Raw genomic sequence first — 17348 nt, 5'->3', positions numbered from 1 at the left:
AACTGAAACAGATGAAAATGAACAAATGTCCTTGATAGCTGGGTTTTGAAGTAGCAGTATTCCCAATTTTCTGAGAAAACAACAGATTGACTTTCAAAGTGGTTGTACAAGTTTGCATTCCCACCTGTAATGAAGGCATGTTCCCCTTTCTCAGCATCCTTGCCAGCATGTGCTTTCACTTGAGATTTTGATCTTAGCCATTCAGGTAAGGGTAAGATGGAATCTCAGAGTCATTTTGATTTGCTTTCCCTCATTGACTAAGGACCTTGAGTATTTCTTTATGTGTTTCTCAGGCATTTTGTATTCCTCTGTTGAGAATTGTCTGTTTAGCTCTGTACTCCATTTTCAATTATATTATTATTTTGTTGGGGTTAATATTTTGGATATTAGCACTTTGTCAGATGAAGGGTGAAGATATTTTTCCAGTGTGTAGGCTGTCGTTTTGTTCTGTTGACAGTGCCCTTTGCCTTACAGAAATTTTTCTATTTTATGAGGATTCATTTATTAATTGTTGACCTTAGAGCTGGAACTGTTGGTGTTCTGTTCAGGAAGTTGTCTTCTCTGCCAGTAAGTTCAAGGCTTCTCCCCACCTTTTCTTCTAGCAGATTTAGTGTGTCTGGTTTTATGTTGAGGTCTTTAATTCACATGGGCTTTAGTTTTGTGCATAGTGATAAATATGGATCTATTTGCATTTTTCTACATGTAGACTAGCACCATATTTTGAAGATGCTATCTGTTTTCCAGTATGTAGTTTTTTGATTCTTTGTCACAAATCAATTGTTTGTAGGTGTGTGGGCTTGTTTCTGGGCCTTTGTTTTAATTCCATTCATCCACCAGACTCTTTCTATGCCAGTACCATGAATTTTTTTACCACTGTTGCTCTATAGTACAGTTTGAGATCTGGGATAGAGATTTATCCAGATCTTTTATTGTACAGAATTGTTTTAACTATTCTGGGTTTTTTTGCTTTTCCATATGAAGTTGAGAATTGGTCTTACAAGGTCTGTAAAGAATTGTGTAGGTATTTTGATAAGAATTGCATTGAATCTGTAGATAGCTTTTGGTAAGATGGCCATTTTTACTATGTTAATTCTTCCAATCCACAAGCATAAAAGACCTTTCCATCTTCTTCTTAAATTTCTTTCTTCAGAGGCTTGAAGTTCTTTTTTATACAAGACTGGCACTTGCTTGCTTGGAGTCACACCAAAATGCTTTATGTTGTTTGTGGCTATTGTGAAGTATGTAGTTTCCCTAATTTCTTCCTCGGCCCATTTGTCATTTGTATACAGGAGAGCTACTGATATTTTGCTGAAGGTTTTTATCGGTTATAGGAGTTCCTTGGTAGAATTATGGGGTCACTTATGTACACTATCACATCCTACATGAATACTGATAATTTGACTTCTTCTTTTCCATTGTGTATGCCCTTGATCTCCTTTAGTTGTCTCATTGCTCTAAGTAGGAATTCAAGTACTATATTGAAGAGATACGGAAAGAGTGGACAACCTTGTCTTGTCCTTGATTTCAGAGGAATTGATTTAAGTTTCTCTTCATTTAGTTTGATGTTGGCTATAGGCTTGCTGTATATTTCCTTTACTATGTTTAGGTATGCGCCTTGTATCCCTACTCTCTCCAAGACTTTTAACATGAATGGGTGTTGATGTTGTCAAATGTTTTCTCGGCATCTAAGGAGAGGATCCTTTGTTTTTTTCCTTTCAGTTTGTTTATATGATGGATTATGTTGATGGATTTCAGTATATTGAACCACCCCACATACCTGGGATGAAGCCTACTTGGTCACAGTGGATGATATTTTTTATGTATTCTTAGATTCAGGTTGTGAGTATTTTATTATTTCTGCATCAGCGTTCATAAGAGAAATTGATCCAAAATTCTCTTTCTTTGTTGAGTCTTTCTGTGGTTTAGGTATCAAAATGACTGTGGGCTCGTAGAATGAGTTTGATAATGTTCCTTCTGTTTCTATTTTGTAGAATAAGTTAGAAGAGAATTGGTTTTAGTTCTTCTTCTGGTAGAATTTTGTCCTGAATCCATCTGGCCCTGGAATTTTTGTGGTTGGCAGACTTTGATGACTGCCTCTCGTTCCTTAGGAGATATGAAACTGTTTAATTTGTTTACCTGATCTTGATTCAATTTTGGTAATTAGTAGCTATCATGAAAATTGTCCATTTCATTTAGATTTTCAAATGTTATGGCATATACACTTTTGAAGTAAGACCTAATGATTCTTAAAATTTCCTCAGTGTCTGTTGTTATATCTCCCTTTTCATTTTTTATTTTGTTGATTTGAATACTTTCTCTCTACCTTTTAGTTAATTTGGCTAAAGGTTTGTCTATCTTGTTGATTTTCTCAAAGAATTTGCTCTTGGTTTCTTTGATTCTTTGATTTGTTCTCTTTGTTTCTAATTTGTTTATTTCAGTAGCCCTGCATTTGATGATTTTCAGCCATCTACTCCTCTTGAATGTGTCTTCTTTGTGTTCTAGAATGTTCAGATGTGTGGTTAAGTTGCTAGTGTGAAATCTGTCCAATTTCCTTATAAAGTCACTTGGTACTATAAACCTTCCTCTTATAACAACTTTCCTTGTGTCCCATAAGTTTTGGTATGTTGTGCCTTCGTTTTCATTGAATTCTAGGAAGTTTTTAATTTCTTTTTTATTTTGTCCCTTACCCAGAGGTCATTGAGTAGGGAGTTTTCCAGTTTCCATGAGTTTGTAAGATTTCTATTGTGTTTGTTGTTGTTGAGATGCAGTTTTAATCCTTGGTGGTCTGATAAGATGAAAGGGATTATTTCAATCTTCTTGTATATCTTGCAGTGTGCTTTATGAACGAGTATATGGTCAATTTTAGAGAAGGTTCTGTGAGGTGCTGAGACGAAGGTGTGTGTATTCTTTTGTGTTTGGGTGAAATGTTCTGTAGCTATCACTTAGGTCCATTTGATTCATGACATCAATTAGTTTCATTATTTCTTCATTTAGAGTCCGTCTTGATGATCTGTCTACTGGGGAGAGTTGGGTTTTGAAGTCTCCCACTATTGATGTGTAGGTTTTGATGTGTGATTTGGGCTTTAGTAATGTTTCTTTTACAAACGTGGCTGCTCCTGCATTTGGGGCATAGATGTTCACAATTGAGACATCATCTTGGTGTGTTTTCCCTTTGATGAGGATGAAGTGTCCTTTCCCATCTCTTTTAATTAGTGGTTGTTGAAAGTATATTTTATTAGGTACTAGAATGGCTACTGTAGTCAGCTTCTTGGGTCCATTTTACTTGGAATACTTTTTCCAGACCATTACTCTCAGGTAATCTCTATCTTTATTGCTGTGGTGCATTTCTTGTATGCAGTAGAATGGTGGGTCCTATTTTCACATCCATTCTGTTAGCCAGTGTCTTTTTACTTGGGAATTGAGGCCATTGATGATGAGATATATTAATGACCAGTGATTATAGGTTCCTGTTTATTTACTTTTATGGTAGTGGTGATAGTGTGTGTGTGTGTGTTATCTCTTTTGGTTTTGAGGATGTGGGGTTAGCCATTTCCTTTGTTTTTCTAATTAAAGTTATCCTCCTTGCTTTGTAATTTTTCTTCTAGTATCTTCTGTAGGGCTGGATTCATGGCTAAGTACTGTTTAGACTTGGTTTTGTCATGGAATATCTTATTTTCTCCATCTATGTGGATTTAAAGTTTTGCTGATGTAATAATCTGGATTGTCATCCATGGCCTCTTGGTGTCTGTATGATATCTTTCCAGACTCTTCTGGCTTTCATAGTCTCTGTTGAGAAGTCAGGCATAATTTTGATAGGTTTGCCTTTATATGTGATTTTGGACCTTTTCTCTTACAGCTTTTAATATTCTTTCTTTGTTCTGTACATTTAATGTTTCGGTTATCATGTGGTGTGAGGATTTTCTTTTTTTGGTACAATCTATTTGGATTTCTTAGGCTTCTTATATATTTATGGGCATTTCTTTCTTTAGGTTAGGGAAATTTTCTTCTATGATTTTGTTGAAAATATTTTCTGGACCTTGGAGCTGGGAGTCATCTTTTTCTTCTAGTCCTGTTATTCTTAGGTTTGGTCTTTTAATTGTGTCCCAGATTTCTTGGATGTTCTGTGTCAGGAGCTTTTTAGTTTTAATATTTTCTTTGACTGTTGTATCCATTTTTTCAATGATATCTTCTACCCCTGAGATTCTCTCTTCCATCTCTTTTATTCTGTTGGTGATGATTTTGTCTGTAGTTTCTGTCCTCTTCTCTAGTTTTCCATTTCCAGGATTGTCTCTGACTGTGTTTTCTTCATTGCCTCTCTCTCCATTTTTAGGTCTTGAATCCTTTTATTCATTTCCTTCTCCTGTTTGATTGTAGTTTCCCATCTTTCACTAATTTCTTTCATTGATTTGTTCAATTCTTTCATCTCTTTCTTTATGCATTCCTATTCTAGTTTGATGGATTTAATTTCCTCCTTTAAGGCCTCTATCATTTTCATAAACTCAGATTTGAAATCTTTCTCTTGTGCATCGAGTGTGATAGTATCTCCAGGGCTTGTTGTGTTGGTGGGACTGCTGGTTTCTGGTGGTGTTAAATGGCCCTGATAATTATTGCTTGTGTTATTACACTGACTTTTTCCCACTGTGATATCTCTGGTGGTAGCAAGTTTGGTGGTCTCTGATGGTCAGAGAGTTTGGGGATAGGTATAAACAGTGGGGCTTCAGTCCAGTGCCCTACTCACTTCTGCTGAGTTCACTGTCTTTTTGGCTCTCTGCTTGTGACCCAACTAGGCCAGGCAGCTGGGGAGCAGGTGGAAAGACATCCAGGCAGAAAGCTGTTCCACTGGGCCTGCCGGCCTCCTTGGGGGCAGAGGACAATGGGTGATATTGGTGATTCTGTAGCCCACAGCTCCCTCTGTGTCCCAGAAGTCAGAAGCTGTGCATCCCACCTGCCATGTGTCTAGTTCCTGGAGCCTGCATCAGTGGCTACGTGGACCCAGGAAATATCTGTGGATTGGCCAGGTAACCTGAGGTCAGATCTATTTGTGTTCCAGGCTGTGTGGTTTCTGTGGCCTATAAGCCTCAGATGCTGGTGACTTTTTAGCCCACAGCTCCCTCTGAGCCTCAAAAGTCAGAAGCTGCACACCTCGCCAAGCATATGGCTAGTCTTTAGAGCCAGAATACAGCCTGCAGGGACCCAGGGACTTTTCTGTGGATTAGATAGGTGGCCCAAGGCTGGACCCACCCATGAGTCATACTGTTTGGGTCCCTCTCACCTGGGAACCATCAGCACCAGTGCTTTGTAGTTCCCTGTTTGGTCCTCAGGTCACTCTCAGTCACTGTTTTCCTGTTAATCAAACAAGATGAGTACAGTGCCGGCTTCTTGGATCCTCTGCCAAACTCAATCTATGGAGCCACAGCTTCCCTGATGCCTTAACCAAGCAAAGATCCAACAAGAAAGAGAATTTCAGACCAATTTCTCTTATGAACATTGATGCAAAAATACTCAACAAAATACTTGCAAACTGAATCCAAGAACATTTCAACTACATCATCCAACATAGTCCAATAGGATTCATTCCAAGGGTGCAAGAGTGGTTCAATACAATAAAATCCACCAACATAATTCACCGTATAAACAAACTGAAAGAAAAAAACCAACATGAGCATCTCACTTGATGCCAAAAAAGCACTTGACAAATCCAACACCCCTTCATGTTAAAAATATTTGAAAGATTAAGGATAGAAAGAACACAGTAAAACACAAGGAAGGCAATATACAGCAAACCTATAGCCAACATCAAATTAAATAGAGAGAAACTTAAAAGCAATTCCACTGAAATCAGGAACAAGACATGGCTGCCCACTTTCTTCACTTTTTCTCAATATGGGCTTGAAGTCCCAGATAGAGCAGCAATAGGACAACTAAAGGAGATCAGTGGGATACAAATTGGAAAAGAATTCAAAGTATCACTATTCACAGATGCTATAATAGTATGCATAACCGACCCAAAAATTCCACCAGAGAACTCCTATAGCTGACAAACACCTTCATCAAAGTGGATGGATACAAGATTAATTTTTTTTTTTTACAAAAATCAGTAAGCCCTCCTGTATACAAACAACAAACAGGCTGAGAAAGAAATTAAGGAAACTATAACCTTCACAATGGCCACAAATAACATAAAATATCTTGGTGTAACTCTAACTAAGCAAGTCAAAGAGAGTATGGCAAGACCTTCAAGTCTCTGAAGAAAGAAATTTAAGAAGATGTCAGAAGATGGTAAAATTCCCATCCTCGTGGATCAATAAGATTGACATAGTAAAAATAGCCAATTTACCAAAAGCAATCTGTAGATTCAATGCAGTCCTCATCAAAATACCAACACTATTCTTTATAGACCTTGAGGGAACAATTCTAAGCTTCATATGGAAAACCAAAAAACTGAGAATAACAAAAACATTTCTATAAATAAAAGAACTTCTGGAGGTATCTCTATCCCTGACTTCAAGTTCTACTATGAGCAATAGCAACAAAAACTGCATGGTACTGCAAAGAAATAGACTAGTTTATCAATAGAATGGAATTGATGACACAGAAATTAGTCTTTATGCTTACAGTCACTTGATTTTTGGCCAAAGAGCCAAAACTATACAATGAAAAAGAAAAGCGTCTTCAGCAAATGGTGCTGGTTTAACAGGATGTCTACATGTAGAAAAATGAAAATAGTTTCACATTCATCACCATGCACAAAGCTCAACTCCAAGTGGATCAAACACCTCAACATAAAGCCAGACACACTAAACTGATTAGAAGAGAAAGTAGAGAAGAGCCATGAACTCATTGGCACAGGAGACAGCTTCCTGAACAGAACACCAACAGCTCGGGCTCTAAGATCAACAACTAATAAATGAGTCCTCTTGAAACTGAAAAGCATCTGTAAGGCAAAAGACACTGTCAATAGAACAAACCAAATAAAATGGCATTGTACAGATTAGAAAACATCTTTATGAATTCTACACCCAACAAAGAGCTAGTATATAACGTTTATGAAGAACTCAAAGGGTTAAACGCCAACAAACAAAATAATACAGTTTCAAAAATTAGGTACAGTGCTAAACAGAGAATCCTCAGCAGAGGAATCCCAAATGGCCAATAAGCACTTAAAGAAATGCTCAACATTCTTAGTCATCCGGGAAATGAGAATCAAAATGACTCTGAGATTCCATCTTACACCTATCAGAATGGATAAGATAAAAAAAAAAAAAAAAAAAAAAAAAAAAAAAACAAGTGACAGCACATGATGGTGAGGATGTGAAGAAGGGGGAACACTTCTCCATTGCTTATGGGAGTGCAAATTTGTACAACTTTGGAAATCAATCAGTTGCTTTCTCAGGAAACTGGGCATAGCTCTACCTCAAGACCCAGCTATACCACTCCTGGGTATATGCCCAAAAGATGCTCCACCTTCCATAAGGGCATTTGTTCATCCAGCTTCATTCATAATAGCCAGAAACTGAGAGCAATTAGCAGAATAAACATTGCTGATTTCCAGCAGAAAGTTGTCAATAATATTTCTTTAGTGATATTTACTATATTTGTGTTTGTTTGGGTAATTTATGAGATATGGTGTGACTGTGTGTAGCCTGAGCTCTTCTAGACCTCACAGGGATCCACCTGCCTCTGCCTCCTGAGTGTTGGGATTAAAGATATGCCACCATGTCTGGCTACTATATACTTTTGAATACTCAGGTTTTTCCTTCTATATTCATTTGGTAACATTTTTTACATTTTTATGTGCTGTATTTTGTTGAGTAAATTTTTTGTACCCATTGAGAGTAGTTGCATTGCTTTTCTCTTTTACCTCTTACTATGGTGCATTGCAGTGATCAAATTTTAAATACACTGCTTTGCATTAGACACATTAACTTATTATATCATCATATACTTTCTTCTTACACATCTCTGAATTTAATTGCTTTTTTTAAAAGAAAAGGCATGTCCATATATGTATACAGAAGAGTTTGTTTTGTCATTTCTTTCTACAGTGTCCTTTTGAAGTTTGGATGTCATAATCTATCCAGAGTTCCTGACTTCCAGATGATTTTTGATATCTTCACTACATTTACAAGATTATACATTTGTTTTAGTTGCCATGTGAATACTTTTAATAATACAATGGATTATTATAATATGAAATGGACTTTATAATACCTTTATATAGTATATATGATTGATCAGATTTTATATTTTCTTTATTTTTGAGATTATAAGGGCATTTTATATAAATTATCAAATGGAACAATGTTATCCTTTATGAATTTTGGCAATTCAGTTTATTAAAGACTAGCAAAAACAAAAATAAATGCATGTGTGTAACAAACATGATAACCTTATCAAAGAGAACCATGGCCCAGTATTTCATATGATTTCATCAACTGAATGTATTCAAATTTTATTTTTACCAAATATTCCACCTGCACTCAACATACACACAAATATTATGTTATGTACTTCTTGACTTTAAATTGTTGGTACAAGTGGGAGAGAAATAGAGAAATATATTAATAAGAATATTAATTAGACCAAAGAAGGAAGGGAGGAAAAGAAAGGTAGTCAAGGCAGCCATTGCATATAACAATTTTATTGAAAAGAAGTTTTTTTCATCATGAATTTGCTCCCCTTGCACTGAAACTCATGAGCAAAGTGGGGGAGAGAACACCCAAGTTTAGAAATAGTAACTCCACAATTAAATGCTTGACAGCCAGAAAATAGACGCAGTATATAATGACATAATTTACATATTTGTTACGTAGGTGTGCATGTGTATGTGACATCTCCATCATGAAAGCCTGGTAATTTCAGTGCTTTATAGCCAAGGGAACCAAGAGAAAATTGAGAGATGGGAACTTAATCCCAAGGCAAATATATAAAGGTCGCACAAGATCTTTAATTGCTTAAAAATAAATTATCATTGAAACAAAATTTATAAACATGACTCTTAGGTAATTGCACAATTTTGTTGGTTTAAAGATAGGGTAAATTGGGATGATAGAGAGATAACCTTCTTGCATCGTATAGAGAAACAAAAATGTAAAGTCAAGGGATATGAACAATAGCCTGAGAATACCCCAAAATAAAGTAAATAAAAATAAATTTAAAATGTAGGCTCATTAAAATAAAAACTGCTGGTTTTTTTCTAAAATTAGACTTAATTTCCATACAAATATTCTTAAGAAATGATTACAGAAACAGTAAGAAATAATGAAATATGAAACATAAGTTTGTGAGCAGAAAGATATTTCAAAGAAAGAGAAAATCTTAAGAGGCTCCCAGATGAAAAACTGAAGCATCATACAAAAAAATGGCTTATGAAATATAAAGATCAGAAGAAAAATGAATAAGAATATGAGATAATGGAGACAATTTTTTGACACAGGTCTCACTATGTATCCCTAGCTGGCCTATTTCTCATTACATAGACCAGGCTGACCTGCAATCCACCTGCCTCTGCCTCCTTAGTGCTGAGATTGAAGGAGTGTGCCTCCAAGCCCAGCTCCTTTTCATTTTTAAAAGGTTTCATGCTTTGTCTCTTTTTTTCTTTTTCTTTTTTCCCCTGAGACAGGGTTTCTCTGTGTAGCCTTGGCTGTCCTGGACTCACTTTGTAGACCAGGCTAGCCTCGAACTCACAGCGATCCACCAGCCTCTGCCTCCCGAGTGCTGGGATTAAAGGGGTGTGCCACCATGCCCCTCTCTCTCTCTCTCTCTCTCTCTCTCTCTCTCTCTCTCTCTCTCTCCATCTATCCCTCTTTCTTTGCATTGTTGCTTTCATGAGTTTTGAGATGCTACTGTCCTCGCTGTATCCAGTCAACACCTGGTCACTATTCTCTTGTAGCCTTTCCTGTTACTCTTTCCTTCTTGACACAATTCTGAAATCCCTTTGGGATTGTTTTCCTTCTGCTTAATTAATCCCACTAAAAGTATTTCTCTCAGTGCCAATATGACTCGGTTACATGTCTCAGTCTTTGCCCAAGAGCTTCATCTTTGAAGGCTATGTGTGCTACTAATAGATTTACAGTTAGGAATACCTTTTTCCCAGGAATTGAAAGACATTGTCTTTGATTCCGTTATTGGGGTTTAAAAGTCAGTTTTTAGCTTTACTGGTGCTCCTTTAGAAGAAACACGTCATTCTGTACAGTTACTTTAATACTTTTCCTGTCCTGGACCTTGTGTTGAGCAACTTCCCTGTGATATGTGTAAGTGTGATTTATTTCTTAAAGACTCTGATCAGGTTTCTCTGAACATCCTGACCACTCAAGGACTCACCACTGGTAGAAATAGTCAGTCATTATCTCTCTCTTTTTTTTTTTTTTTTAATTGTTTAGCCTTTCTTTCCTACACCCCAAATCTCCTCTCTTATTATGTACACCTGCAGGCCAGAAGAGGGCACCAGATCTCACTATAGATGATTGTGAGCCACCATGTGGCTGCTGGGAATTGAACTCAGGACCTCTGGATGAGCAGGCAGTGCTCTGAACCTCTCAGCCATCTCTCCAGCCCATGCACTACCTTTAAAAAAAATTGACAGATGACTAAAATCTACATTTCAAGAAGAACTTAGTTTACCAGTAATTATCCTTTTAACTGACCCTTTGCTTTTGTGGTTGTGGGGCAATTTGGGTAAAGTAAAACTACCTCATTTCCAGTAGGATGATAGTAATGATTTAAAAAAAAATAGTAGAATATAAAGAGTGCTTTTCAATTGCTTGTTTTCTACCACCAGTTCAAGGAGTTTTGATGTAGCCTCATCTACTTACATTTAATGAGTTATAAATCAATCAGCTCTCCAAGCTTATTGAACACAACAGAATACTGTAATTACAAATCGATAAATATGCTACTACTCCAATGAGTTAACAAACAAACAAAAATCTCATTATTTATCATTGTAACTGAAGGATACACTGAACAACAAAATGAAAAGATATAACACCCAAAATAGTTTCTGTTGACTGATAAACTCTACCTAAAGCCACCAAGTAACACAAAGGAAAAAAAAAAAAAAAGCAAATCTACAAATAAACAAAACAGAATCAAACAGAATATGCAAACCTCAAAAGACAATTCCTTATTTGAAAGGTGGGAGAAGCTTCTGGAAAACATACACAGATGCATTACACTATACTTGGACTTCTTCGTATGAGAGGGAAAAAGATAAGTGTGATGTCTCCAATAATTCGGCATTTCTAAAAGAAAGACAGGACATAACGCCAACGGTGACACTAATTATTAAATCAGACTATGTCCAAGAAGTGGTTTAATGGTTTTATTTAGTAAATGGCATGAGAAAGCACACATTTTCTCTTTAGCTTTTGTCAAATAAGAATTCAAAATTTTAACCATAGTATTTATAAAACATGCAAAGCCAAGTAAGGAGAACCACTAGCATGCATGAGGCTCACAAAGTGTCACAACCTCTGTGTATGTTCATAGTTACTTAACTTTTATGACTTGGATATTCAGGATATGTATACTGACAGTGAAAACGATATAACGCTGCCTTCTACTCACACCGAAAGATCCAGGCAACATAAGTAATTTTAAATAATCTACCTTTGAAAATATGAAACTACATGGAAAGGGCAGGTGCCACAAATATATACACGAATGAAAGTTTTCTTGAGAGCAGTAAAATGTCTCAGAAGACCATTAAGAGATTTACTAACAGAAAATTTTGTACTATTTGGGTTAATTATTCTTATGGGAGTATTAATCACCAAGAGATATTCATATACAGAGAAAATATGAAATATGCTTAGTACAACTATAAAAGCCTAGTATTGGTCATACCAATAAAAAAGAAACTATTAGCGTTATTAAGGATATATGGAGGTAAGGTTAGTGGAGAACTTAATAGAAACAAAATCATGCCTTGAAAAAAAAAAACAATTGTATAACACTATGGGATTTACATACTTAGCTGAATACAAAGCTATCCCTGCAGTGGAGATTTTCCTTAAGTTCTCTTCCTGTGTCTTGAACCAACAGGTTGGGGATCATGGGTTTGAGGAATTTGAACTCACCAGTCCCAGAGTCTCCTGTCAGACACACCTCATACTGGTAGCTCTGAGACAGGGTCCCAGTGCCGCTGACATCCACCAGGTGGCCTGGAAAGTGTCCCTCAGGCACAGAGCAGACGCCCAACGAAGCCGCCCTGGCCCTCCTGCACAGCCTCACCCCCACGAACAGCAACACAGACAACAAAAAGAGTGAAGACACAGATGCCAAGGCAATGACCAGGTACAGCGTGAGTACATCCTCATTGTCGTTCGCGGGGTCGCGCGCCACCTCTGGCAGAGGCAGGTAGGGCTGAGAGAAGCCATCCACCACTTGAATGTACAGCGTGATGCTGGCAGAGCGCTGGGGCTCGCCATTGTCCTTGATCAAAAGCAGCAGCCTGTGCTTGGGAGCATCGCGCTCACTCAGCAGCCTGGTGGTGCGCACCTCCCCATTGTGCGCCCACACGCTGAACAGCCCGGGCTCCGTGGCCTTGAGCAGCTGGAACGACAGCCAGGCATTCTGGCCGGAGTCACTGTCCACAGCCACCACCTTGGTGACCAGGTAGCCAGGCTCTGCCGCCCTGGGCAGCAGCTCTGTGCAGGGTGCAGAGGCATTCTGCAACGGGTAGAGCACAAAGGGTGCATTGTCGTTATCATCCAGCACCAGCACGCGCACCAGCACCTGGCTGCTGAGCGCAGGCGAACCTTGGTCTGCAGCGTCCACACGGAATTCGAAGGCCTGCAGGGCCTCATAGTCCAGCGCCCTGAGTACGAACAGCTGCCCATTGTCTGGGTTGATGGACACAAGTGAGTCGAGGGCCAGCTGCGGGTCTTGGGGTGGCAGCAGCGAGTAGGTGATGTGGGCATTTGAGCCAGAGTCCGAGTCTGTGGCTCTGATGGTGCCTATGTGCAGGGCAGGGCTGTTGTTCTCCCGGACAGACAGGGTGTAGGAGGTTTGGGTGAAAGCAGGGGTATTGTCATTGATGTCAGATACTTGCACTGTTATGTTGCGCTGGATTGTGAGCCTCGGTGTGCCCAGGTCGGTGACCGTGATGGTGATGTTGTACTCAGCTCTGCTTTCTCTGTCTAGAGGTCTCTCTGTCACCAGAGTGTAAATGTTCTTGTAAGAGAGTTTTAGAATGAATGGCAGATGGTCTGAAATAGAACAAAGCATCTTTCCATTCTCTCCGGAATCTCTATCTCGTATTCGGATGATAGCAACCACAGTTTCAGGAGCATTTTCTGGGACTGAGCTGGTCAGTGAAGATATGGTCAGCTCCGGGGCATTGTCATTCACGTCCACCACCTCTATCACCACCGAGCCCTTCCCAGAAAGGCCGCCTCCATCTATGGCCTCGATTTCAACATTGTAAGATTTAATTTTTTCGAAATCCAATTTCTTTTTCAATCGCATTTCTCCCGTAGTTTCATTTAGTGAGAAAGTTTGCTGGATTTCATCTGAGGCTTGGAACAAGCCATAGGAAATCTTTCCGAAACTGCCAGCATCTGCATCCCGTGCTGAGACAGTCAGGATTGGGGAGTCTAGGGGACTGCTCTCCAGGACCTGCACCTTATAGAGGCTGTTCACAAATTCAGGAGCATTGTCATTGATGTCCATGATCAGGATTCTAACCATGGCTGTCCCTGACCTCGGTGGAGACCCACCATCCAGAGCCGTGAGGGTTAAGCTCAGCTCTGCCTGCTCCTCTCTGTCCAGGGCTCTGTCCTGAACCAACTCAGGGTATTTCTCGCCTTTGCTATTATTTTGAGTGAGGACATGAAAATGAGAGTTGGGGCTAACAGTGTATAGTTGAAGCCCGTTGCTGCCCACATCTAAATCCTGGGCTAATTTTAATGAAAACCATGTGCCTGGCTGGCTGTTTTCCAGTATTTTCAAGAGTATTTCCCTATCTGGGAATTCTGGTGAGTGGTCATTTATATCCTGGATCAATAATTCTCCTGGAAAAAATTGCACTGGTTTGTCTATGAACACCTGGAAATGCAGCACACAGGGGTCCACAGAGCCACACAGCTCTTCCCGGTCTAGTTTCTCCCCCAGAAGCAAATCTCCAGTCTCAGGATCCAGAATCAATTGCTGTCTCTCATAGTCAGACACCACCCTTGCTGACCGGGCAGCCAGCTCCTCAGGTCTAAGGCCCAGGTCCTTGCCCAGATGGCCTACAAAGGAGCCACGTTCTGTTTCTTCCAGGATAGAGTACCGAGTAGGCACCATTAGAACCTGACCCCAAAACAGTATAAAAAGAAAATGAATCACTTGCCTGTTTGGGTGATTTCTCTCCTGCCTCTCCATGGTGGACACCCGAGGGCTTACATCCAATTGTTTAGCAGCCTCTGAATGGCTTCAGTGCTGAATTCTGATGCTGTCTTTGGAGGAATCCTTACTCAGTTGCCCTTAATCTTTATTTGTTTAGCATACCGCGCCCTAACACCCATTTAGAGACGGTACTCCTGGCGATCTTTCCTGTTTTTAATTCTGTCTCGCAAACACAAAGGACCAGGAAGCTTTCAAGCGGTTGTTCACAACCTTAGCCTGCAGCGCCACCCTGCGTCCATATTGAGGAATTGACAATGTTTTCAAGTCGGAAACCTTTTGAAAATTTCCAAATGAACATGTAGAAATGCTTGAACTTTTTATGTTTACAAGTGATGTGCCTGCTTTAAATCACATAATTGATAAAGTTATTTCATTGTTGGTATGTGCCAGAAGAAATTTAGGACGAAAAAGGGAAGTTGACTCAGTTTTCCCACATCATCAACTGGTGGGAATTGACAGTACTTTTGTATTGTTGCGTAATCTAAGTAAGCTAAAACCTTAATTTTGAATTCGTTTCATAATAGTTTGCTCTGAAACAATTTTTAGCAATGCAAAAAATTTCACGTAATCTCTACCACATTATCCCAAAGAAGACATCAGGCTTTCTTTTCCTAAGGACAGCTTCTATTTTTCTATAGTGGTATGAAAATGGTATAATTGTTGAATAAAAAACTCTGAGGCTTACAGTGTGAAATCAAAATAAACCTAGATAGTGACAATGTAAATTATGACAGGTCCTGGGGATGGAATTAAAGGATTCTAAGAAATAAAGCAATTGAAGCTTGGCATGCTGCCAGGAGTTAATAAACTCATTCAAACTCATGCCCCTACACATTTAGGGTGAGTCTTTTCTCCTCAGTTAAATATCTCAGGACACCTCCAAAGGTTTGCCTCATTAATCATGTAGGTGGTTTTATTTTTACTCCAATCAAGTTGACTAATCAATATTAAATATGATTTGTTTGCATCAAATTTTGTTTCATTTGTATGATCTCTTTAGTTAATTTGAGAAGATCTAGCCTCACCTGGGACAAGTGCCCCTGGGCATGCCTTTAGGGGACTTTCTTGATCAGTGTAACTGGGGTAGGAAGGCCTGCCTACTGTGGGTAGCCCTAATCCTTTGACAAGGATCCTGGACTATATAAAAATGAAAATGTTTGTTGAACACAAGCATGCATTGTTCTCTGCTCCCTGACTGAAAGTTCAATGTGACCAGTTACTTCACGCTCCAGGAATCCCTTGCCATGGTTGCCTATACTCCTGATCTGTGAGCTGAAATAAATCTTTTACCCCCTGAGTTGCTATGGTCAGGGTATTTTATCACCATAACAGAAAAAGCAACTAAAACATTTACTTTGAGGTACTATATTTAGGTGCGTATATGCTTAGTTGTTATATTTCTCCCACTAGAGTCTCCCTTTTATATATAATGACTCTCTTTAACAGTTTTAATAATCTGTAAATTTTTGTAATTGATTTTACTATTCCTCAAATCTCTTTTGTTTACTGTCTATATGGCACATCTTTTTTCAGTAACATGTCTTTGAGTAATTATGAATATATGTTCATGCATCTCTAATTTGTAAAAATGAAATTTGTATTACATGGCACAAATAAGAATAAGTGGCTATAGATACATAGAAGTAGAAATGTTAAACCATTAATAACCTGAACTGTACAAGATTCACAAAGATCAATGTGTTAATCTTAATAACTAGAGAAAATACTAGGAGAGTAACCACCCAAAGAAAAGTCCTTTTTGTTATATTGGAAATTAAACCTGATGCCATGAGCATCTAAAGAAAAAAAGTGATGTGCAACAGAGTCCCAGTCCCAATATGTGGTTGTTTGAATGAGAATGATCCCAATAGTTTCATATATTTGAATGCTTGGCCCCCAGTTGTTAGGACAGTGTAAATGCTTAGGGGTGACCTTGTTGGAACTGGTGTGTCACTGGAGGAAGTGAGCTTTGAGGTTTCAGTCATCCATGCCATTCCCAGTTAGCCTCTTGCTCCTGGATCACGGTGTAAGCTTTCAGGAGCATTTCCTACCATCAGCCATATTTCCTGCCATGATGATCATGGACTGTCACCCTCTGAAACTGTAAGCCTCCAGGGAACTCTTTCTTCTTGATACAGTAGTTCTCTATACAACTTTTTCTTCTTGCCTTGGTGATGATGTTTAATCACAGCAGTAGAAAACTAAGACATATTTCATTCAAAATGACCATATTATTTGAAGTTGTGGCTCCTTCTAGATTTAATTTTAAATTGTAGTCAATTTAATCTTTCTTAATGACACTTCTCTAATTCCAATTTTTGTATATTTTTGAGTTACAAATACAGAGGTAGAATATGGATCAAAAGTCATTATCCAGGCAAGATTTTGAGCAATCCTAAATCATGTCAAATTGCAGTCTGGATGAACCTTGACAGAAAGCTAAAAAAAAAATTCCTCCTAAGTCACCATAAATATTGGAAATTGTTATTAGTAGCCAATGGGGCTTAAAAGAACTTGTCCTTACTGCAATATTTTTAAAAATAGGATCCCATGGGTTTTTTACTACAACAGCTCAGAATTTACAAAGCAAAGTGGCATCTAACTATACACTTCACCAAATAATATGAAAAAGAAAGAATGTTCAATAGTTTAAAATGACACATGTTTAATTTATTCCTGTTGTTTGAATATGCTTTTAACAACCCTGAAGACTGAAAGCTTAAAAGAAATACAATGGATTTATCCACGATATTGCTCCTTTTTTTTTTTTTTTTTTTTTTTTGCCAATATAAAGAATGAAATCTTTAACCAGCCATCATGGCACATGCCTTTAATCCCAGCACTTAGGAGGCAGAGGCAGGCAGATTTCTGCAAGATTGAGGTCAACCTGGTCTACAAAGTGAGTCCAGGATAGCGAGGACTACAAGAGAAACTCCATCTTGAAAAAAATGAAACCT

General features: G+C 38.5%; 1 protein-coding gene across 1 annotated transcript; it reads right to left on the bottom strand.

Moving 5' to 3' along the window:
* Positions 1 to 11609: 11609 nt before the first annotated feature.
* LOC127204192 (protocadherin beta-4-like) lies at positions 11610 to 14901 on the bottom strand. Its single transcript, XM_051163126.1, has one exon. The coding sequence runs from the start codon at positions 14365 to 14367 to the stop codon at positions 11974 to 11976; it is 2394 nt and encodes a 797-aa protein (XP_051019083.1). The 5' UTR covers positions 14368 to 14901; the 3' UTR covers positions 11610 to 11973.
* Positions 14902 to 17348: the final 2447 nt, after the last annotated feature.

The sequence above is a fragment of the Acomys russatus genome, chromosome 20 (genome assembly GCF_903995435.1).
Source record: "Acomys russatus chromosome 20, mAcoRus1.1, whole genome shotgun sequence".
NCBI lineage: Eukaryota > Metazoa > Chordata > Mammalia > Rodentia > Muridae > Acomys > Acomys russatus.
This window is presented reverse-complemented; position numbering and strand designations above follow the sequence as displayed.

What these genes read in the sequence shown, in the direction of transcription:
- LOC127204192 (XM_051163126.1), bottom strand. Translation starts at nt 14,367, where the DNA reads ATGGAGAGGCAGGAGAGAAATCACCCAAACAGGCAAGTGATTCATTTT.